The following is a 22,363-nucleotide window of genomic DNA, read 5'->3' as shown; positions in this document are numbered from 1 at the left end:
ACGAGAGATCTACCACTTCCCCGCTGTGTGACTTAGAACAAGTGTCTTAACCTCTCTGAGCCAACGGAGCTGACACCAGCTGCCTCGCCAGACAGACACTGTATTGGAACTGGAGCCCTGGGAGGCGGGCAGTGAGAAGCAGTTTACCCAAGGCTTTGCCTCTGCTGCCCTGGGCTGCCGCTGTGCTAGCAAAGGATACGTGTGCCCCCAGCCTCCTCCCTCCGCAGGCAAAGGCAAAGGCAAAGGCCAGACTCTGGAACGCACTGAGGCTTCAGCACGGCCTCTGGCCAGGCCGCTGACATACTGGTGGACCATGTGGAGGAAGGGGTGAGCCCCTGGGAGTGAGCAGCAACTACTTTATGACCATTTCAGAAGTTGGTAGGGCCCTGGCCGGTGTGGCTCAGTTGGTTGGACACTGTCCCATAAGCCAAAAGGTTGCAGGTTTGATTCTTGGTCGGGGCACATGCTTGGATTACGGGTTTGGTCAGTGTACAAGAGGCAATCAACTGATGTTTCTCTCCCTCCCTCCTCCTCTCTCTAAAGTCAATAAGCATCGCTTCTCGGCCTTTTGGCTAAGATCAAGTGTAAAGTCAATAAGCAAAAGAAAAAAAAAACTTGGCAGAATGATATACATAATTGAATCTGAATGCTGAAAGTCTTGGTCAGAAGCTTCCGCAGGGGGTGCCTTTTCCCAGTTTACAGGTATGGACCTTGAGGCCCAGGGCTGAGAATACCAGGATGGCATGAGGGCCACATACCAGAGGTTTCCATGGTCTCCGCTTGTGTGTGTGTGTGTGTGTGTGTTTTTAAGATTTTATTTATTTATTTTTAGAGAGAGGGCAAGGGAGGGAGAAAGAGAGGGAGAGAAACATCCATGTGCGGTTGCCTCTTGGATGCCCCCAACTGGGGACCTGGCCCACAACCCAGGCCTGTGCCCTGACTGGGAATCGAACCAGGGACCCTTCGGTTCACAGGCCGGCGCTCAGTCCAACGAACTGCACCAGCCAGGGCTCTGCTTGTGTTTTGAGCAAGAGAATTGGGACAGAGTGAAAGGGTAACGGGTCATTCTGGGACATTCTGGCCCAAGAGCAGGCATTGCATTGAGGCCTCAAACTTTGGGGTGGGGGGTAGGCCTCCGGGCCTGAGCAGTAGCTCTGCCTGGCTGGGACAGGGAGAAGGAAGTTGTCAAGTCTGTAATCCAAGGTCGTTCTCCTGGGCCCGCTCCATCTGGCCATGTTGACTGTGAAGGAGCCGGGAGAGGCTGAATGTATTTGGAGCGCACTGTGACTGGGAAAGTGGGGGGCTGGGGTCAGATTTTTCTACATAAAACCCCAGCCCTGCTGGTGTCTCATTTCAAGAAAATGGGTGACGAAAGAGAGAGAGAGAGAGAGAGAGGCTGACTTGGTTGTTTATGATGGAACCACTCAGTACCGTCTTTTCTATGAAAACAGGCAAAAAACGGAACTGTTTACCTGGGTAAACGCTGAGTTTATTCAGCCCGGGCTGCGTGCTGAGTACCCACCTGGAAGCACCGTGGTCGTCCAGGCCGGGGCGGTGGGCAGGCCCGTTGCTGGGCGAACTCGCCCTTCAGACGGGAGGAAAGAGCCTCCGGCTGGGTGCCTTCGGGGGGCTAGCAGCTGGACCTCCTGGTGAGACGCAGAGGGGGGTTCCCGCCGGTCTACACGACCCGTGGACGGGGCAGGAGGAGCTGAGAGCGAACTGAGGAGACCTGAGGTCCCCACGGTCCTCGCCCCAGAGCGCAGAACGCGCGCTTCCTTAACGCGCCTCAGGGTTTCAGCCCAGGAGACGCGAAGGACGCAGGTGTCTCCTCAGATTTGCCTTCCTGGGTGTCAGCTGTGTCAGCAGCTGACACCCTGAGTTTAATGGGGCGTCCTGGAGAGAGGGAGAGGGGCTTAGCCTCGCTAGGGGCTCCCCGAATCCTCCAGCGCCGACCCTCACGCGCGGGCTCCGGAGGGTCTCACCCGCCTCTGGCGCCGGTCCAGCCGGGCTTCCACTCGCGCAGGTGAAGCTCCGGCTGCGCGCAGGGGCGGGGCCGGCCCGGCCTGGTCCCGCCCACTCCCGGCGAGGCCCAATGGGGTGGCGGCCCCGGCAGCCCCGCCCCTGCCGAGCCCGCGCTCTGGGTGCCCGGGTCTGGGCAGCCCGCCGCCAGGCAGCCGGAGCAGCGGCCGGGGCTCAGATCTCGCCTGCCCGCTTGGTTCCCTCTCCTGCTCGGGATGGCTGGCTACCTGAGGGTCGTGCGCTCGCTCGGCAGGGCCTCGGGCTCCGGGCCGGCCTGGGCGCCGGCTGCCCTGACAGGCCCCAACTTGCAGGACCCGCCGCGGCGCCACTGTGAGTGCCAGAGGGTCCGGGCGGGTGCGCGCCGGGCTCCGCGACGTGGCGACCTCCGGGCGGGGACCAGGGAGCGCGACCGGGACGCTCGCGGGCCGGGGATCGCGGAGTTGAGCACACAAAGAGCCGGAGACGGCGTCTCTCCGAGGTCCCCGGCCCCAAGCTTCCAGGCCGCGCCAGGCGCCGCGGTGGGGACTTGAAAGACGGTGGCAACTGGTGGCCCGGGCGATGCCAGCTCCGCGGCCGTGCGCGGGGGGAGCTCCTGGCCGCCTCGCGCCCCCAGATACAACTGTCCTGGGCGCTGGGGGCGTCCGGGACCAGGCGGGGATCCTGCCCGCCCTGGCGGGAGACGAGCAACCGAGCCGGGGCCGGAGCTCCTCGCGGGCCGACTCTGCTCAGACAAAGGCGGGAGGGAGGAGGCACCCACTTCCCCTTCCTTTTCAGCCAGGCGCGCTGTCGTCCTTCCTCGCTGCCAGGCCCTCGTCGGCTATTTTTGGAGCCTTTTGCGCGACAGCTGGAGGAGCGTGCTTTTCATTTTGCCCCTTTGTTTGGACTCCCGACGCTTCTCCTTGTCGCTGCACTTGAGGCTCCGTCCTGGGCCTGTCCTGGGCTTGATCGGTCTTTTCTGGCGGGCCCGCGGCTCCTGCGCTGCTCGCTGGCCCTGCCGAGCTCACCGGCGCGGAGACCTTCCGATGGCTGTTCACAGCTTCTGCGGTACCCTTAGCGCCCTGCTCAGCAGAGAAGTTGGCAGTCGGGTCTTGAGAAGCAGGACGTGGCCTGTACCTCCATAATCACCGCGGGCTGGCACGTGGGCGTTGCTGCTCCCTGCATCTCCAGGGCTGATGCACACGGCAGAGGACAGTGTAGGTCCCTTGGCCCTGTCGGATGCCTGTTGTCAAGGAAACCCCTATCCTGACCTGGCCAGGAGTCCCTTGGGGTGAGCCAGGAGGGCGAGGAAGGGGGGTGGGGCCCAGGCGGCCTGGCCTTACTGCCAGAGTAGGTAATCTTTAACCTAGTGTGGGATCAGCTGACTAGAGCTTGCGCCCCAAAACCGCCCCCCCTTGCCCCTCCCCAACCCCCCACCAAGGAGAAAGGGGCATTTCTGCTTTTGAACTTATAGGATTTGTCTCTAAAGGGTTAGCCTTGCAACCCGAAGTTCCAAATGCGCCCAAGCCCCAAACCAAGTTTCCCATCGGGCACCACCTTTCAGCAAAACAGGTGCAAGTTAAATATGTTCCCCAGTTTTCCCTTTTATTCTGCACAGATGATTTTAAAAAAGAAGAAAAGAAAAGAAACACCCCCCCCCACCCTGCTACATACACACACACACACACACACACACACGTGCACGACCTTTAGGGGCCTGGATTTTGTTGACTCATAAGAAGAGCAGGTAAAAAAAAAAAAAAGCAGTCAGTTGCAGGTCCCTCCAGAAGTCCCCAAGTAAGTTGGTTATTAATGGGAAGCCCGCCAAGTGTTTGAGTTGGACATGAGACCAGACCGTACAATTGTGACCTCTCCTAGCTTGGCGCCTGGCAACACTGCTGAAGACTGAATGGTTGTCATTCCCCTTGATGACAAGGGAAGGGTATTTTGGGGCTAAAACACCCTGTACCTTGGCTACTTGGTGATTCCCACGTGTGTCTTTTTGTAGTTTTGCAACTCACAGGCCTCCGGCGATGGCTCGTGGGGTTTTATCAGCGAGGGTCTGGAGAGGTGAGGATGGGCTCCCACTCACCGCTCAGTGGAACGTCTTGATTTTCTTAACCGCCCTTAACTCCTCAGATCTTGGTGACTTGCTTGCTCTTCTAGATTCCAGGGCACATTATTTAAAGATTGTTCAAGCTTTGGCAAACCCACCCATAGAGTTCTTACATGTTCTTCCCAGAGCCTTGTTTCAACCCCATCAGATAAGATCACAGCTGTCCCCCACCCCCATCAGAGCTGGTTTGGGTGGTTGTGTTTAGGCTCAGTCCGTTTGGAGGAAAAGCCTTCCTGGAAAACCTGGCGCCCGACCCCAGATCTTCTCTGTGAGGTTGAGGCCTTGTGCACTGATTCTGGTTGGGGTGTGAGGTGCTGGAATCTGCTGATTCCTGGAAGACTGCCCTGGACTGTATACTTCTGCAAACCCGGGTTTAAAGTGCCGGCAGATGGCCCGTGTGAATGCACTATACATTGTGAGCTTGTCCAGAGCGGGCAGCCTGTTGTCTGGCAGCCTTGCCACTGTGCGTGTTTTTGCTGGTCTGGTGAAGTCTGATGGTGCGAAGTCACCCGCCTCCGTGTGGCCCTGTGTTCCCAGCAGGGCGGGGGCGGGGGAAGCACATTTCATTCATGCCTTCAGCAAATACTGTGCTTCTGCAGGGTGCCAGAGACTGTACAAGGTGCTAGGGACAGAACTGGGAATAAGAGGCAAAGATTTCTGCCCTTCATGGAGCTTAAATTCTTTTTTTAAAAAAAGGTTTTATTTATTTATTTTTAGAGAGAGAGGAAGGGAGGGAGAAAGAGAGGGAGAGAAACATCAATGTGTGTCTGCCTCTCATACGCCCCTAGCTGGGGACCTGACTGGGAATCGAACTGGCGACCCTTTGGTTTGCAGGCCGGTGCTCAATCCATTGAGCTGCACCAGTCAGGGCCTGGAGCTTAAACTCTAATGTGGGGACAGACAGTACACAAGAGAGATGTGGGCTGGTGTGACCTGTGATAACAGGAGAACAAATAATCAAGGAAGGTGTGCGTGGAAGTGTGGGTAGTGTGGCCAGGAAAGACCGTCCTGAACGAAGCCCCGTGGGAGAGGAAGAAGCATTTATGGAGGGAAGTGGGAGCTGCAAGGGTCAAGGCCGAGGTGGCGGAGACACCTTTGCCTGTGGGAGAAGCAGAGAGGAGCCTGAGCGTGTACAAGGCTGGCTCAGAGGGCGAGATGGTGAGTGACCAATGGGCCGGCTCGCGGGGGCCACGGGGGACTTGCAGGCCATTTCTGAGGACCTTGGCCTTGAGGGAAGAGGCTTTGCAGGGTTTTGAGAAGACTGTCACGACCTGGTTTATATTTTAACACGAGGGTGGTGGGCCCCGGGAGTCGTGAGAAGTGGTTGGATTTTGGATGTATTTTGAAGGAAGAGTTAATAGGATATATATTTTTGGATGGTTAGGATGTGGGTGTGAGAAAAAGGCGGGAAATTACTAAAATGTCTCCCGGATTGCTTCCTGGAACCGGGGCTCCGTGCTCCGCTGGGCCGTGCTGGCGGAGCTCGGGCAGGAATGTGGCAGACGCATGCTCTTGGGCGCGGCTGCCTTTCAGGGGACCTTGGGCCTCGAGTTGGGAGCAGCAGGTAGATCCTGAAACCGGGGACGGGTTTTGAAATCCTTACTGGGTGTTGAGTGCTACGAGCCCCTGACAGGGAGGACAGTCGGCCTAACGGCCTCTTGTGACATCTGTCAGCATGCCGCATGGTAGTATGTGCTGTTTATGTCTGTACACAACATTGCAGAACATGCCATTTCTGTAAGTGTGCCACCTTGTAATGAAATCGCCTTTGTGGAACTGAAACGAAAGAACAAGCAGGAAAATCTATGGAGGTCGTTCCAACGTTACTAAAACATGGAGGCCATCCCTTGTTTAGTTTCAAAGCAGGTACATCCATGGCTAAGAGGTGGGGAGCCTAGTCTTTAAAAAACTTAAGTATCAGCCCCGGCTGCTGTGACTCAGTGGAACCAGCCTGCGAACCAAAGGGTAGCCAGTTCGATTCCCAGTCAGGGCACCGGCCTGGGTTGCGGGCCAGGTCCCCAGCTGGGGGCGTGTGAGAGGCAACCACACATGGATGTTTCTCTCCCTCTCTCCCTCCTTTCTCCTCTCTCTGAAAATAAAGTATTTAAGAAAACAACAACAATGAATGCAGAAATTACGGAACAAATCAGTGTTTTGGAAAAAGAAGAAAACCAACTTAGAATCATGAATATTGTTTAATCTTTAGGAGGAAAGTTGTTTCCTAGCTTTTCTGGATTAGCTCCCAAAGTCCTGTCCTCTTGAAGGCTCATGCCACGTTTGGTTTGCTCATCCATGTGTGGACGGACACTGGTTGCTCCCCACTCATGGTCCTGGCGCATAATGCTGCTGTGAACACGGGTGTGCAAGACCCTGCTTTCAATGTCAAGGTCACTGTATCCAGAAGCGGGATTGGTGGGTCATACGGTGACTCCTTCCACCTGGGTTTCTGTCCCAGCTGCGCCATTTACTGTATATTCTCACCAGCAGGGCCACGGTTCCAGTTTCTGCACATCCTCACCCGCACTGGTTGCTTTCTCTGTTTTCGTTTTTTTTTTTTTGATAGTCGCCGTTCTAATGGGCGTTAGGTGGTATCCTGTGGTTTTAAAATTCCCTAAGAGGAATGATGTTGAATCTCTTTGTGAGCTTGTTGGCCTTTTTAAAAAAAAATCACTTTGGAGAGTATCTATTCATGTCCTTTTCCCCTGTATTAATCGGGTTATTATTATTATTTGTTCCTGTTATGGTCTCCTGGTTTTTAAACCGTGGCCAGAATTTCGTATTTAAGGAAACACTTCCTGGGTTCAACAACACGGGTCTCTGCTCCTTCGGTTCACAGCGCTGCCCCCAGCTCCTCCGGGAAGTTTGCTTTCAGGGAGATGCACTGCTGACTTTAAAAAAAAAAAAGATTTTATTTTTAGAGAGAGGGGAAAGGAGAGAGAAAGAGGGGGAGAGAACCATCAGTCAACTGGAGACCTGGGAGTGTTTGCGGGACTGATTGCGCGACTTCTTGCTGGAGCATTGGCGGGACTATTGGTGGGGTTTTCCTCACGAGTCAGGATTTCCTTGAAGAGCAACCCTGGCTCTGGTTTCCGCTCCGCCGTTCCCCAGGACCTGGGTCCACCTCGCGACCGGTCCTGTGATGTGTCTCTGGCCGGACTGGCGGACCTGAGCTCCATTCCCAGGTGCCCTGAGCCCTTGCTTCCTATCCCATCCTGCAAGGTGTGAATCCTTTTGTTTTCGGGCAGTTAACCAGGGCATTGAAAATGGAGGTAATACTCCCTTGGGGAGCAGTTAGAGGATTAACAGGTGGGGGACACTTGTCAGGCACAGAGGAGGTGCCAGCAGAGTCCCTCTTTGCCTCAAGTTAGGCAGGTTCTCAGGTTGCAAGCAACAGACCAAGTGAGTGACTGGCTGGCTTTGAGAGGGTGCTATTGCTGGGGTTACTGGAAGGACACAGGGTGGCTGGTACAGCTGCATGGATTGGACGAGAGGACCCTCTGGGCCGCCCTGGGCAGCCCCAGCCCGCTCTGATCCTCTGGGTTGTCTCCTCGGCCTTCAGATCCCAGGGGAGCCGATCAGACGGGTCCTAGCTGGCCATACCTGGTGGGGGCGTCCAGGTCTCTGAGCAGCCAGAGCTGCTCTGAAGAAGGGGTGTCAACACTGGGCAGTTGGGCTCCGGCTGACCACCACTCCATCCTTGCCAAGGGCGGGCCTGGTGGGAAGGAGAGGGGCTCCCCACCCGCCTCCCCAGGGGCGTCATGAGCTGTCTGTGTTCCGTTCTAGATGCTGACAAGAGGATCAAGGTGGCCAAACCGGTGGTGGAGATGGACGGGGATGAGATGACCCGTATTATCTGGCAGTTCATCAAGGAGAAGGTACTGTACTTCCCTCCCCAAGTGGGCGGCTTTCCCCATGGCTGGCCGGGCCCAGGGTCCCGTCCCTGCCCAGCTCTCCTGGGCCCGCTCCAGCCCACCCATCTCCCTGATTCAGCCGCCCCCTGGTGGGCAGCAGCGGTCCCGTTTCCCTCCTTCTGTCCACCCTTCCATCATGTCTAGACCACTCTTGGTTCGTGTGATGTCTGGCAGTGGCCTGTCCTCAGCAGTCTGTGTCTCAGGCTGGTGCCAAGCTCTGTGTGCGGGTTCCAGACTGATCCCGTGTCCCACCCACCCTGACCCCTCCATTCCGCTGTGCTTCCTCCAGGGAGCAAAAGGAGCGCAGGGCTAGGGTCCAGGGACACAAGGCTGTGCATGGAGTTAACCTTCTCTCCGTGGTTCTGGGGTGTCATCATGAGCGGTGGCTGTGGAGGGTGCTGAGCACAGTGATACATTCCAGCTGCCACGGCACAGGCTTCCTAGGTGGCCTCTCGGCTTCTCCAAGTCACTGGGGTCTCCCTGGGAGAGCGTGCTGTCCGTGTGAGGACCCCGTTATTTGTGCATGTCCACAAGAGGAAGGTTGAGCATCGCCACTTCTGAACGGGGAAGACTTGGGAGCCCACAGTTTGGGGAACACAGACGTACTTGGGGATGGGGTTTGGCTGAGTGGATGAGCCACAGCGGGGGGTGGGGGTGCATGGGGTGCATGCTAGGGGCTGCGTCTGGCCTGCTGCCCACTCTCCAGCTGCGGCCGGGCCCCACTGAGCAACGGTTGACTCCAGCCCTGAGCTGCGCTGCCCCTCCCCGTCGCTGCCTTCCTGCGCCCCAGCCCTGACTCAGTGTCTGCTGTCATAGCCTGCACATGCCCCTGAATCATAGTCCTCCAGGCTAATGCCTTGCCCTGGCCGTCTGTCTGTCTGTAGCTCATCCTGCCCCACGTGGACGTCCAACTCAAGTATTTTGACCTGGGGCTCCCACACCGTGACAAGACTGACGACCAGGTCACCATCGACTCCGCTCTGGCCACCCAGAAGTACAGTGTGGCTGTCAAGTGTGCCACCATCACTCCCGATGAGGCCCGTGTGGAAGGTGCAGGGGCTGGGACGAGGCAGGGGCTGGGGAGTGACCACAGGTTAAACCACGTACACATCAGGTGTGGAGCTGGGTCCCAAAGCCAGGGAATCGGGTCCCAGCACCCACACATTCATGCTGTAGACACCACTGCTGCTCTAGGATGAGTGTTAGGACCCTCATCCGGCTGCGTTCTTGCTTGGGGTTCAAATTCTGGCGGGAAGGTGGGGGCTGCAACAGGGCCACTTACCTCTGCCCCTCCAGAGTTCAAGCTGAAGAAGATGTGGAAGAGTCCCAACGGAACCATCCGGAACATCCTCGGTGGGACTGTCTTCCGGGAGCCCATTATCTGCAAAAACATCCCCCGCCTTGTCCCTGGCTGGACCAAGCCCATCACCATTGGCAGGCATGCCCATGGCGACCAGGTGGGCCGTGGAGGGAGCGGGGCTTGGCCAGCCTGGGACCCGCACCGCGAGCCCCTGGCCTGAGCCCTCCTCTCGTCTCTGCAGTACAAGGCCACAGACTTTGTGGCCGACCGCGCCGGCACCTTCAAGATGGTGTTCACCCCCAAGGATGGCAGCAGTCCCAAGGAGTGGGAGGTGTACAACTTCCCTGCCGGCGGCGTGGGCATGGGCATGTATAACACGGACGAGGTGAGGCGGGCGCGGAGCCCGAGCGCCTCTCCCCAGCCTGGCCTCCCCGGCTCCAGGCTTATCCCTGCCAGCTTGGCTGGTTCCAGTACAAGTGCTAGCCTGGGGCTCACATGACCCGCTCTGAGCTAATCACAGAGGCCCCGAGAGGGAGAAGAGCTCTGATTGGATAAGCCAGATGCACAGTCAACTCGAGAGACAGGCCCCGTTCCCATCCCAGCCATATGGTCTGAGAATTGCCAGCTTTCCAAAGCGAAGCTGAGGGCTATGTCCTTCCAGAAGTTGGGAGCGGGGAGTTGGGGGAACAGAAACAACAGATGCTCACTTAGTGGGGCTGAGTGAACCCTGATCGCCAGACAGCGTCGTGTGCAGGGGTGTTATTCCTGGGTGGAGCCAGGCCCCGGGGGACCATGCCAGGGACCTCTCTTTCCCCCTGCAGTCCATCTCGGGTTTTGCGCACAGCTGCTTCCAGTACGCCATCCAGAAGAAGTGGCCGCTGTATATGAGCACCAAGAACACCATTCTGAAAGCCTACGACGGGCGCTTCAAGGACATCTTCCAGGAGATCTTCGACAAGTAACGGCCTCTCCCTAAGCTGCTTTCACGGGTGCCACAGCCCTTCCTCCTGTCCCCGCTCCCCACCCTCCCCACTCCTCACCCTGGCCAGCCGGCATCCTACCTGGGGAGGTCGCCCTCCCCATACATTTGGCTCAGGGGGGGATCCCCAATCTGTCAGCCTCCTGCCCTCCTGCCGCAACAGGCCCTTGTGCTTCCAGGCACTATAAGACCGACTTCGACAAGAATAAGATCTGGTACGAGCACCGGCTCATTGACGACATGGTGGCTCAGGTCCTCAAGTCCTCGGGCGGCTTCGTGTGGGCCTGCAAGAACTACGATGGGGACGTGCAGTCGGATATCCTGGCGCAGGGTACGCCGGGAGCGCCCTGCTCCCTGGGGGCGGTGGTCCTGCGGCTTCTCTGGCTGGGGTCATCTCCAGGCCCTTCTGGTGGAAAACGTCTCTAGTGTAGCAGCAGGAGTCTGCTTGCCAGTTCATTGCAAGGTCCCCTGAACTTCAGGAGACCTTGACGGCAGGAAGGGCTCGCCAGTGGATGTGGGAGCGTTGGAAGTACATCACAAAGTTTCTAAGTAGCCGAAAAGAGCAGCCCATGAAGCCCTCGCTGTGACATGCTGGCTTTATTCTTTCTGCTTGAATGGGCCTCCTGGCCACGAGCCAGGCTGGGTGGGCGGAACTCTCTGGCATCTTGGGCCCTGGGGACCACGGGCTGGGGACACCTGGAGGTGGGGCCACAGATGTGTGCTAACAGGCCAGTAACACCTACCTCTGAGTGCTCCCCTGCCCTGTGCGGGGCCCTGGGGACCCACCACCAGGGCTGACGCGCCAGAAACGTGTTCCTCCCACTCAGAGGGGGGGCTGGGTGGAGACATGAGTTGAGTGACAGCAGGAGCGCCGGGGCGGGGGGGGGGGGGGCGCCTCAATCCAGGTTGTCTAAGGAGAGAGAGGTGCCCACACTGAGAGGAGGGTCTTTCCACCCTTCAGGCTTTGGCTCCCTTGGCCTGATGACATCCGTGCTGGTCTGCCCGGATGGAAAGACCATCGAGGCTGAGGCTGCTCACGGGACGGTCACCCGCCACTACCGGGAGCACCAGAAGGTAGGCGTGGGCATGGAGCCCGCTGGCTCTGAGGTGGGAAGCGGCGTCCAGGTTGCCCCCTTGTTGCCTTGTTGGCTCTTAATTCCCCTGCGGCCCCTGCCCGCAGGGCCGGCCTACCAGCACCAACCCCATCGCCAGCATCTTCGCCTGGACCCGTGGCCTGGAGCACCGGGGAAAGCTGGACGGGAACCAGGACCTCATCCGGTGAGTGCGGGGCAGGGGCCTGAGCCGGCCCGGGGCGGGCGGGTGCAGGGTCCTGGCTGTGCCCGGCTACGGTCTCACTCTGCCCCGTGCCTTGCAGGTTCTCCCAGACCCTGGAGAAGGTGTGCGTTCAGACGGTGGAGAGCGGAGCCATGACCAAGGACCTGGCGGGCTGCATCCATGGCCTCAGCAAGTGGGTGGCCTGGGTAGAGGGCAGGGCTGGCCTCCCGGGCAGGTGGGAAGAAGCAGTGGCCACCTTCTCAGAGGTCCCCTCCAGTCAGCTTTGCAGGGGCAGGACAGGTCCCCGCCTCTTCCCGTACCTGTCTCCCAGCTTCTCCCAGGACGGCTTGTACCCAGGTGCCCATTCACCTGCAGAAGGACAGCCAGACCTTCCCAATTCCTGCTGCCTTTGCTGTGGCCTCTTCGCAGCAGGCCCCAGGCGACCTTGGCCTGGTGGCCTGGCTGTGCCCCTCACGCACGCGGTGTTCCCTTGGCAGCGTGAAGCTGAATGAGCACTTCCTGAACACCTCGGACTTCCTGGACACCATCAAGAACAACCTGGACAAAGCCCTGGGCCAGAAGTAGTGGGGTGGGGAGCGCTGCCCAGCCCCACCACGGCGGACGCCGCTCCTCGGACACGTGCTGGAGGGTGAGCCTCCCAGCCCTCTCCGGAGGCCTTCCTAGGGGACAGTTTTTTTAAGCGAAATGTTTTTAAAAGTATCTGCGTTTCCCCTCATGGTGACGTGAGGCAGGGACAGTGTGATTTACCTCAGCCAGGCAGTGTGTTTGGCATACTGTAATTTATATTGCCCGTGGAACACATGGTGCCATATTTAGCTACTAAACTCTCTTCACAAAACCGTCTGGTGTCTTTGTCCCTCAGGGAAAGGAGGCAGCTAGGCCCTGGAGAGACACCCTGCTGGGTGGGCCAGGAAGCTTGGCTGGGAGGTCCTTCCTGGTGGGGCGGGGACGGGGACAGTGGAAAGAAGCACTCACAGCCGCCTCGCTAAAGAATATTCATTTATTTATAATTATTGCTAAGTAAACTTCTTTTTCAAACAGGAACGTAAAAACACAGTAGGGCTCTGCACGAGTGGTAGTTTCTAAACGGTCGGTTTGTGTACACGTCAAAATAAGTTAGAGTGGAATTCATTCAGGAGTTTCCAGGTCACCCCGAGGCCACACGCCTCTTTTGCAAAGGTTGGGGCGAGGGATGAGGACAGGAGCCTTGCCAAGACTGCCCCCCAGCTCAGAGTGTGACTTGCGCCGTCCCCTTCGCGCAGCTTTGCCCACGTCCAAGGCACAGGGCGGGGGCGTTCAAGTATCGAGCCTCGCAGAGGGCCGCTGCCGATGGCGGGGCCGGGGGAGGAGAGCCCCGCCGTGGGGCCCGCACCTTCTCCCTTCGGTGTCCAAGACCAAGGCCACTGCGCTGGCAGGAGAGGGGAGGAGGAGGAGGAGGAGGAGGTACAGGGTGCTTTTTGGTACCAGGGGAGAAAAACGTTGTGGGAAGAGGTAGTTTGCAGGGGATGATGCTTCTGCTCAGCAGGAGAAAATGTCTTCTACAGTGACGGGGTCACTGCCACCTGAGGGTTATCATGGCGGGCACCTGGGGGGCTTGGGGGGGGTGGGCTCAGCCCTCTCCCGTGTTGCTTAGTGTGAGCTGTAGCAGAGAAGGCGCACCTGGCACCTGGCTGCCTGTTCCCAAGGCCACCTTGAGGCCACCTTGTCTTCCCGTCAGTCCTGACCACAGCCACCTGAGGCTTGGCTTGGTCCTTCACTAAGGATACAGCCTTGGGGGCGGCTGCATGTGAAAGTGGTTCCCCCCGGCTGCCCTCCCCACCTGGCTTCCAGGCTGAAGTTGGTGGCTTTCCCTCCTTCTGTGCCTTTGGGGACAGCCTTGCCTGCCCCTCCCCATGGAGGCCTCGGGGGGCCGGTGGGTGGTGTGTGGGAGCATAGGTGCCCAGCGTTCCTGAAGGTGCTGTCTCCCTGCCCTGGGCCTGCAGCCTTCGGTTCCGGGGACAGGCGACGAGAGCAGGCGAGGAAGGGAACGAGCCGCTGGCCGAGCGGGGTCCTCGGCTCTGGCCTCCGGTGGGTGGTAGGCCCGGCCCGGCTGCTCCAGGGTGCGGGGAGGGCGGGGTGCACACAGCAGACACAGCACACAAGGAAGCGTCCGTTGGGAAAAAGAAAATGCTCTCCATCAGAAAAAGTAATAGGCGGCACAGAGTTGGAAAGAAAAATCATAATAAATTATCTTCCGAATCCTCCCCCGTTTGCTCCAGGAAAAAAAACATCTGTTCTCTAGGATCTTCATTTTCCTTTTTAAATGTTGCTCTTCCCAGGAGCCTGCTGACTCTTGTTAAACCCTAAATAAGAAAGGTGCTCCAGCCTCCCCCGCACAGGCGGTCCTCGGCCTCCTCTGAGGACAGCTCCCGTGGTCCCTGCACCCTCGCGCGAGGGGCCTCTGTCTGTCTTCGATAGTGTGCCTGAGCCACGGTGTGTCCTGGCCCTGTTCATGGGGAAGGGGGCGGACCCCAGTATCCTGCCCCAGCGCGCTTCTGGGGGCCGACTGGAGCGGGTGATAGCTGGGGGCTGGGCTGCACCCTGCCTTCCTGATGGCCAGGTCGGAGCTGCACGCACCCCAGCTCCAGGAGGGCTCAGGAGGCACCAGGAGGTAGAAGGCAGAGGCCCCGCCTGGCTGTCCGAGGACAGGGTGGGGAAGGTGGCTCTGGGCTCCGGGGGCTAGCGGGTGGCGGGGGGGGGGGGGCAGTGCTGACCAGCCCGGGAGCTCAGACACCCTCGAGGCAGGAGTCATCCAGAGGAGGAACAAAGCCTGGCTCAAGTGGTCGCTTCTTCCAGTGTCAGATGGCTGCCCCAGCTCTGCTGGGCCCGGAGACGCCCGCTGAGCACCTGGGCCCTGGTGGCCTGTCCCCAGATGTCCCCCATCTACATTCCCCCCACCCCGCCCCCCACCCCCACAGCAGCAGGCCCGGAGCGCAGACCTGGGCCTGGTTCAGGTTCACAGCTGGGGCCGGAGGTGCGGCGCATTTGGTCTCCAAGTTCCCAGTGGTGCAAACGACCCGTGCGAGGGGAGGGCGCGGGACAGGGGGCAGTAGCTCGTTTCCCGGTGGCGGCGGCGGCAGGCGCAGCCCACGGCCCGCGGGTGTCACCCCCACGCTGCAGACCCTCCTCACCCTGGCGCAGGCGGCCCAGCGTGTGCTATAGCACGTTGTAGTAGGCCATCTCCTTCATGGCCTGTTCGGTCAGCACGCCGGCCTCCGTGCCGCTGTCGGCGCCGGCGTAGGTGAAGGCGTTCTCCTCGAAGTCCTCCATCTCCTGCTGGCCGTCAAGCTCGGAGGGGTCGGTGCCTGCCAGCTCCATCATGGGGTCTGCAAGAGAGGGGCGCAGTTAGGCCCGGGGGCCGCCTCTTCTGGGCGGCGGCGGGTGACTGGGGAGCGACTTCCCACTCGGGGAGGCCCCAGGCTCTCGTGGCTACTCAGACCTGAGCCCTAGAGCTGTGTGTGGGGTCAGGGGGTGGGGGGCAGGCCTGGCCTTGGTCTCTTCTGTGGGTCCTCCTGACTCTAGGGCCCCTCCGGAGTCACTAAACTTCTTCCCTGCGATGGGGTCCCCTTTGCCACAGGAAAGCCCGCTGCACGGCACCCGCTGCCTGCTGGGCACTGCACGCAGTGCTCCTCAGTTTGCTCCCAGGGACCCAGTTAGGGGGCCGGGAGGCAGTGTGGAGAGGTCAGCTTGTGCAAGGGCCCCCGGCAGGGGCGCTGTCTTCGTCCGCTGTGCTGCTCTGCCTCACCTGGCGGGGGGCAGCTGACCTCTGACCACCTGCAGCGCTGGTGCTTGAAGCCAGTTCTATCCGGTGGTCTCCGGGGCCTTGCCCTCCAAGGACAAACACCCAGGGGGGGCTAACACAGAAGAGGAGGCAAACACTGTGAGAGGGCCTCCTGTAATTTTATCAAATTAATATCTTAAGATCACGCTCTTACTGTTGGAATAAGAGACAGAAAACTCCACACTGGAGGCCTTCCAATGAGTCACAGCAGGAGGGCAAGTGGGGGTGATCCGGGGACCCTGGGAGGGTGTGCATTCTGCCCCTGCCCACCCAGGACATGTAATGTGTTTTGGGGAGAAATGGATCCCAGGCTGGGGGTAGCAGCCTTGGTAAGTCTAAGGCAGGGGTTTCAGCCCTGGCCCTGTTCACATTTGGGGCCATATCATTTGTTGTGTTGACTGTCCTATGCATTGTGGGATGCTTGGCAGCATCCCCCCAGTTGTGACAACCGAAAATGTTTCTGGACATTGGCCAGCATGACCCTTGGGGGCAAACTCACCCCCTCTGTTGAGAACCGCTAGTCTAAGGGGAAAGCCCACCGCCCCCTGCCAAATGAGTGGGATCCACTTCTGGCCAATGAATCACGAGGAAAGGCTGGCTTGTGAATTCTTAGAATATTCCTGTCGGTTCCATAGAGCAAAGGGGAGCGGGCTCTTACTCTCTCATTGGATGTGAACGAGGGAGCACATTGCTGCTGTGCGTTACCGGCAGCCCTCTTGTGACCGTGGGGACAAGCGCACTTTGCCTTGGCTCCTGGGAGGCTCAGAGCTGCCTTCTGCATGCCTATCAGACATGTGGCATTGTGACCTCCCCTGGCTCTCCCTTATCTTTCCAGCTGCCATTTTCCCATCCATTTATTTTACGTCCTCTCTGAGTAATGAGATCAAGTGTCTTTCACCTCCTGTGTGTAGTGGTGTCGCATGAATGACCCAATTTCTCTGTCCTCGAGTTTCCGCATCTGTAACACGGCGCCAACCTCACTGTGAGGGTCACATGGGTTTAATAAAGGCCTGGCACACAATCAGCGCTCAATAAAACGTTACTCGTTTTATTATGTCGTTTACGTGAGCCCACTTGGATCCTCTGAAGAATACATGAAGGTCCCGTCATCACCGCGATGGCCCTCCAGGGGGCCCCCTCTCCAGACCTGAGCCCAACCCAGTGAGGCCTGGGGCCTGGCCAGCCTCCCGCCTCCCCTCACCGGACAGGAGGCTGCTGCATGTCCCATGAGGGCACCACTCCCGCTCCGTCCACTGCGCATGGCCCACCCACCTTGGCTGTCCAGACCAATGTCCATGACGCCATGCTTGACCTTCATGTGCCGGCTCAGGTTGCCCTTGAGGTTGAACTTGCTGGAGCAGTAGGGGCACTTGAAGGGCTTGCTGCCCGCGTGCAGGTGCATGTGGCCCAGCAGGTTGTACATGCGGTTGAAGGACTTCCCGCACACCTGGAACACACCATGGGCCCGTCATGCATGGGGAGCCCGCCCTCCAGGACCCCAGCCCCCTCCCACCTCCACAGCTGGGCTGCAGTCCCACTCGCTCCGGGGAGCTCTTTCCTATGGGACCCCAGAGGCCCGAGAGGCGGAGAACTGAGCTTCCTCACCGGTCACCCTTTCTGTGGGTCTGCCCCATACGCCCAGAGCTGGCGTGGTCAGAAACCCAGGGCTCGGACATCCGACCGCACTGAGTCCTGGGCCTGGGCTCTTTACCTGTGGCTGCGCCGTGACCGCCACTCTCAAACACCACCACTCCAGCCACCTGTGGGATCCGAACCCCCACTGCCCACTCCAGCTCCCCAAAGCCCAGGCAGTCTCCCTCGGCCAGGCCAACTGTATGACTACATACAGACTCGCCCGCACCGGCCAGGCTGCCTCGCAGTGGGCTTTAGCGGCTGCAGTCACGCTCATGCCAGGCCACCCGGGGGCCAGTCCCGCCTCGGGGCCCGATGGCCGGGTACCTTGCATTTGAATGGCTTCACCGGTGAGTGTACAATCATGTGGGTCTTGAGGGTCTGCTTCTGCACGAAGGTCTTGAAGCAGATGTGGCACTGGTAGGGCCTGACGCTGGTATGGATCAGCATGTGCCGCTTCATGTTTGCCTGCAGCGTGAACTCCCGGCCGCACACCTCGCACTTGAACTCCTTCACGCCCTGTGGGGGTAGAGGCAACGGTCAGAGCATCTGTACAGCTTCTGGGAAGTGACTTTCTGGGGGTGTGGCAAACAAGTGCCACTAGTTTAAAACCATGGGGAGAATGCCAGGGCAGGGCCACCTACTCCAGGAAGCCTTCCATGATTAGATTGGCTGGGCCTTATTGTTCCCACCTACACACCTGCTGTCTCCTGCTCACCAGGCAAATGTTTGGGTTCATTCATTCCTCCATTTCTTCATTCACTCAGCAACCATTTACCAGGCATGAGCTACAAACCAGCCTCCCAACAGGCAGGAGGGACCTGTGGCCAAGAAGACCTGGTGGCCATGGATTATTTCCTCAGATCCAGGAAGCGTGTATGTATTTTCCTTCTCAGCGGTCTTTTCCGTTCACAGACGCCTTTGAGGATATGATTAAAGGTACGGACCCCTCAGGAACAGAGACACTCACATCTGTGTAGAATTTAGACCCTTCAAACTTGGAGCCTGCCACCCCCACCCCACAAAAGAGACTTTTCTAGCCGTCCCTGGTGCTCAGGACCACTGATGATTCTTGTTGAATGCTCCCTGGAGACTCCCCTTCAGTGGGACTTGGGGTCTCAGCAGGTCCCCTAGGTAAGTCTCATTATTGACGGGGCTTGGGCCATTCAGCGCCAGGAGACAAAGACTGCTGGGAAAACCCTCTGGTTTGGACTGTCAGCACGCTTTGCCATGGTCTGGAGGTGGCCCCGGACCAGGACAGGGTGCCGCGGGCACAGGGTGTCCCCTTCCTCATCTGGGAAGAAATGTTAGGACAAAACCTGGGAGCTGAACTCTCTGCTAGAACCGCAGCGGGACAGACAGTTCTGGGGCCACCAATGCTGTCCCCAGTGCTGTTCGGCACCAAGGGTCATATCATAAATGACCGGTTCCCACGTCTGTTTCTGTCAGCAGGCGGGGTGGTGTCTCGGGTCTCACAGGCTTGCTGGAGACAGGGAGACGCGTGTGACCACCAGGGGGCCCTGCCCTGGGGGAGCGCACCCGGCAAGTGCCGCGCACATTGTACAAATTCAGGCTGACGAGAGGCATGTTTCCAATTGGATTAGCCTTTGATTTTCGGCTTGCAGGTTTTCTTCACTGCATGACTTATCTTTTAACACATTGCAGACGGCGGGGGAGTTTCAGCAGCGGCGAAAGATGGCAAGTGCACAGCCCGTGAACTTGTCTCTCTGCACTCCCCCTCCCCGCAGACACTCGTCATCGGCCGTCTGGTTTTTAGCTCGGGCACATTCCGGGTTTAGGGCTGGGCCCAGATTCTGCTTCAGAACCCTTCTTAACACGACACTCTTGGCAGCTCCAGCAGCTGAGGGCGGGAGCACCTGGCCTGAGCCTATAAATCATGTCTGCGCTGGCAGGAAACATCCCGCCGCTGGGCGGGCTGGGGCCTCCGCCTGGCCCGTCGTGGCTCCACGGTCACTGCAGCGTCCACTGTGAGAGGTCAGCACACCAGTTCGACCTGGGGCGTCTCTGAGGCCACCAGGAAGAAGAGAGGAAGTTCTGTGCACGCCGCTTCAAAGGGGGCAGTGGGTTGGATTTGGGGTGGGGACCAGGGGGGCCGGCTGAGCGCCAGAGTGGGGCTAGGGGCCTGAGGGGCCTCATTCCACCTGCCTGGACATCAGGTGATGCCTTTGAGGAGGCCTGGTGGCCACCGGCCTGACGGGGGGTGGGGGGTGGGTTGGGGGGCCTGGTCACGGCTGTGCCTGAAGACGCCGTGGCTGAGAATAGGATGGCCCTACTCTGCCGCTTCAGCTGTAGGCTGGACCCAGCTGCACTCCTCCAACACCAGTGTTTTTCCTTACTGGGTTTCCTTTTAAACAAAATATATTTAGCTTTTTCCTAAAGGGAAGTCGCAGGTTGTGACATACTTCTGTTATGAGGAACAAAGGACCCCATCTGCAGGTCTGACTGTCTGGTCCGTCCCTTCCATGTATAAAGCGGGGAGGGAAGGAGGCCCCCGCGACCCCCCAGCTGGTTCCTTGGGTCTTGCCAGGGGTTCCTCAAAGATTTCATTAAAAAAAAAATTTTTTTTAAAAAATAAGTCAGGTTTGACTATTTAAAAGACAACTGACCTCAATGACATATTTTTTTCTAACTACGTAACTATAAAAATGAGAACTGTCCGCCCGTGGACCATCCCGATGCTGCCCTCAGTGGTCTCACCCAGAACTTCCGGGGCCAGGAGAGGCGGCGGCGCGGGGGCCCTACCTTGTGCGTGAGTGAGTGCTGCTTGAGGTGGTGGATCTGGCTGAACTCCATGCCGCACTCCGTGCACACGAAGGGCCGCACGTTCTGGTGCTTGAGCATGTGGTTCTGCAGCTGGCTGCGGTAGTGGAAGGACTTGTCACACTCGAGGCACTGGTAGAGGGTGGGGCCCTGGTGGGAGGCCAGGTGGCGCTTGAGCTGGGTCAGGGTGGAGAAGTCCAGGCCGCACTCGACGCAGACGTGGCAGCGGCCGCTCTCGTGCTTCACCTCGTGGGCCTTGAGCTCGCTGGGGTAGGCGAAGCCGCGGCCGCAGAAGTGGCAGCTGTAGGGCTTGACCTCCGAGTGCAGCAGCATGTGGCGCTTGAGGTGGCTGGTCTGCGTGAAGGCCTTGTGGCACACCTGGCACTTGTGGGGCCGCGTGCCCTGGTGCGTCAGCAGGTGCGTCTGCAGGTGGCTGGGCTGCTTGAAGAGCTTGCTGCAGTGCGGGCACGAGTGCGGCTTGATGCCGTTGTGGCCCAGGATGTGCGTCACCAGGTTGTACTTGGACGTGTAGGACTTCTCGCACATGCGGCACTGCCAGCGCTTCTGGCGGTCGCCCGCCTCCACCAGGTAGGAGTCGTCGATCTGCACGTTGATGTCCAGCCGGTCCAGCTGCGCCTTCTTGTGGCGCTCCGCCGTGGAGCCTGCCGCGTCCGCCTCGAACTCGCCGGCCTCCTGCCACACGAAGCCCTGCTCTGGCTTCACGGGCTCGGGGGACTCCATGGCGGGGGCCTCAGGGTCACTCAGAGGGGCCAGCGGGGGCGGCTCGAAACCACACTCGACCGGCAAGGCCTCGGGCCCCGGCAGTGCCAGGCTGGGCTCCGGGAAGCCATCCTGGGCCGGGTCGGAGAAGTGGGGGTCGTAAGGGGCCATGTCCAGCTCTGGCCGCGGGGCCCGGGGCAGGGGCCGCAGCGTCCGGGGCTTGCGGCTGAAGGCGCTGAGGTCGATCATCTTGACGGCGCTGCTGGGCACCAGGGACTCGCAGCCGCCACCGGCCACCTCGGCCGGGTTCCCCGCCAGATGTGCGTCCTTGCTGTTGCCAGGCACAGATACCTCGTAGACCTCCTGCTCCTCCTCCTCCTCCACCCTCTCAAACTTGACCTTGGGCACCAGCCGCACAGGCGGCCGCGTCTTCCGCCGGGTGTGCTTCTCGAAGGCCGCCTCCACCTCCAGCACCTCCTCCTCCACGGGCTCCTCCAGGGCTCGCCCGTTGCAGGCCAGCTGGTAGACATCGGGGCCAGGGGGCCCGGGCTCCCCCATCGCAGCCCCGGAGAGCTCAGGCCCCAGGTCCGGGTAGAAGGCCTCGGCGCTTATGGTGGCTCCGAAGAGCTCATTCTCCGAGACCAGGCCCAGCACGGCAGCCTGCGCCAACGACAACACCACCACAGCATCCGTCTGCGTCCCCGAGTCCATGAATCCCTCCATCCCGCGGCGGCTGTCTGCTAGGAGGGCATTGCTGTGGGGGAGGCGAGAAGGGCGCATTAGGACTGCGGCTCTCTGCTGCACAGACAGACAGACACACGCACAGTCGGCAAGGGTTCGGCTACTCTGGGGTGTGCGGTGTCCGCTGTCTCCTCCTGCTCTGGGCACAGGACACACAGAAGCACAGGAGCAGCGACGCCCTCGTCTCCGCCCGCCCCCTCCATCTCCCTGCGGGATCCTGGGCACACCCGGCCCCCTGGCAGGCCTCAGTCTTCCCAGCTGCAAAACAGGGGGGCCACGTGCGTCTCAAACCATGTTCTGCACACCCTTTAGCAGCTCCTCGGCCATCCAACTCAGATATCGCAAAAAATTAAGGAGTCTTCTACTTTGAGAAGCCCATTTTAGAAGACCCTGTCCACTCCAATGTATACACAGTATCCCTCATTCCAAAGCACTCAGTGGCCCCAGCGGCTTTGTTGCCAAGGTGATGAATTTTGCACAGACCTTGAGACCACAGTGAGGTGTTAACCACCTGTCACCACATGGAACGGTTTGTCCATATGAATGAGGTGCTTCGCTTTTGCAAAGAATATATATTGGGCAAAAACAAGGCAACACGCCAACATGAATTAGGACCAAGGCTGACCCCAGACAGGGGCTCCCACCCATCACCTCTGATGCTAAATGATGGGTCCACCCCAGGTCCTGATTCTCAATTAGCCAAATGTTACATATGTAAACATCTTAACCTATTCCAATTAAAAATACAGCTTTTCCCCTGACTGGCCAATTGGCAGTCCACGCGGGATCTGATCTGAAAGACGGGTGCAGCAAAGGATCACACGTTTGAGACGAGTATCTGAAATTGAAGGCACGGGCCCCCCAGCTTCTCAGCTGTCCTCTCCGATCTGACAGGTTCTTTAAAAAGCCACATGCCCACCTGTCTGGGTCCTAACCCCGAGCACAAGGGTGTCTTCCTTTCCCGCCGGCGCTCTGTGGAGCCCTGCCCTGCTCACCCTTTTCCAGCCCTTAGCTCCTGGCTCCTCCCGCCAGCCCCAGAAGCTTCTCTCAAGTTCCACCTGCTCCTGGGGCT

General features: G+C 59.2%; 2 protein-coding genes across 3 annotated transcripts; one reads left to right on the top strand and one right to left on the bottom strand.

Moving 5' to 3' along the window:
* Positions 1 to 2,137: 2,137 nt before the first annotated feature.
* IDH2 (isocitrate dehydrogenase (NADP(+)) 2) lies at positions 2,138 to 12,435 on the top strand. Its single transcript, XM_090263636.1, has 11 exons — positions 2,138 to 2,349; positions 7,895 to 7,986; positions 8,907 to 9,072; positions 9,319 to 9,479; positions 9,564 to 9,707; positions 10,144 to 10,280; positions 10,481 to 10,632; positions 11,263 to 11,375; positions 11,482 to 11,579; positions 11,677 to 11,769; positions 12,074 to 12,435. The coding sequence occupies exons 1-11, from the start codon at positions 2,235 to 2,237 to the stop codon at positions 12,159 to 12,161; spliced, it is 1,359 nt and encodes a 452-aa protein (XP_090119762.1). The 5' UTR covers positions 2,138 to 2,234; the 3' UTR covers positions 12,162 to 12,435.
* Positions 12,436 to 14,580: 2,145 nt separating this feature from the next.
* ZNF710 (zinc finger protein 710) lies at positions 14,581 to 21,328 on the bottom strand. 2 transcript variants are annotated; one of them, XM_090263695.1, is made up of 4 exons: positions 19,813 to 21,328; positions 17,377 to 17,568; positions 16,690 to 16,864; positions 14,581 to 14,962 (listed from the first exon to the last, which is right to left on the bottom strand). In XM_090263695.1, exons 1-4 carry the CDS (start codon positions 21,271 to 21,273, stop codon positions 14,793 to 14,795), a joined length of 1,998 nt encoding a protein of 665 aa, XP_090119821.1. In that variant the 5' UTR covers positions 21,274 to 21,328; the 3' UTR covers positions 14,581 to 14,792. The 2 variants fall into 2 exon arrangements, with proteins under 2 accessions (XP_090119821.1, XP_090119820.1); XM_090263694.1 differs by lacking the exon at positions 14,581 to 14,962 and having other exon boundaries at positions 16,445 to 16,864; positions 19,813 to 21,327.
* Positions 21,329 to 22,363: the final 1,035 nt, after the last annotated feature.

The sequence above is a fragment of the Furipterus horrens genome, unplaced genomic scaffold, assembly GCF_987537825.1.
Source record: "Furipterus horrens unplaced genomic scaffold, mFurHor1.1.pri manual_scaffold_16, whole genome shotgun sequence".
NCBI lineage: Eukaryota > Metazoa > Chordata > Mammalia > Chiroptera > Furipteridae > Furipterus > Furipterus horrens.
Note: the sequence above shows the minus strand (reverse complement) of the source record. Positions and strands in the feature narration are given on the sequence as shown.

Bases quoted from the DNA above. Each gene is read 5' to 3' on its own strand.
- IDH2 (XM_090263636.1), top strand. From the start codon at position 2,235: ATGGCTGGCTACCTGAGGGTCGTGCGCTCGCTCGGCAGGGCCTCGGGC. The intron at 9,480-9,563 runs GTGGGCCGTGGA...TCGTCTCTGCAG, and splicing joins GGCATGCCCATGGCGACCAG to TACAAGGCCACAGACTTTGT. The intron at 11,770-12,073 runs GTGGGTGGCCTG...TTCCCTTGGCAG, and splicing joins TGCATCCATGGCCTCAGCAA to CGTGAAGCTGAATGAGCACT.
- ZNF710 (XM_090263694.1), bottom strand. From the start codon at position 21,273: ATGGAGGGATTCATGGACTCGGGGACGCAGACGGATGCTGTGGTGGTG. The intron at 17,569-19,812 runs GTAGGGCCCCCG...CTACCCCCACAG, and splicing joins AGCACTCACTCACGCACAAG to GGCGTGAAGGAGTTCAAGTG. The intron at 16,865-17,376 runs GTACCCGGCCAT...GGTGTGTTCCAG, and splicing joins TGAAGCCATTCAAATGCAAG to GTGTGCGGGAAGTCCTTCAA.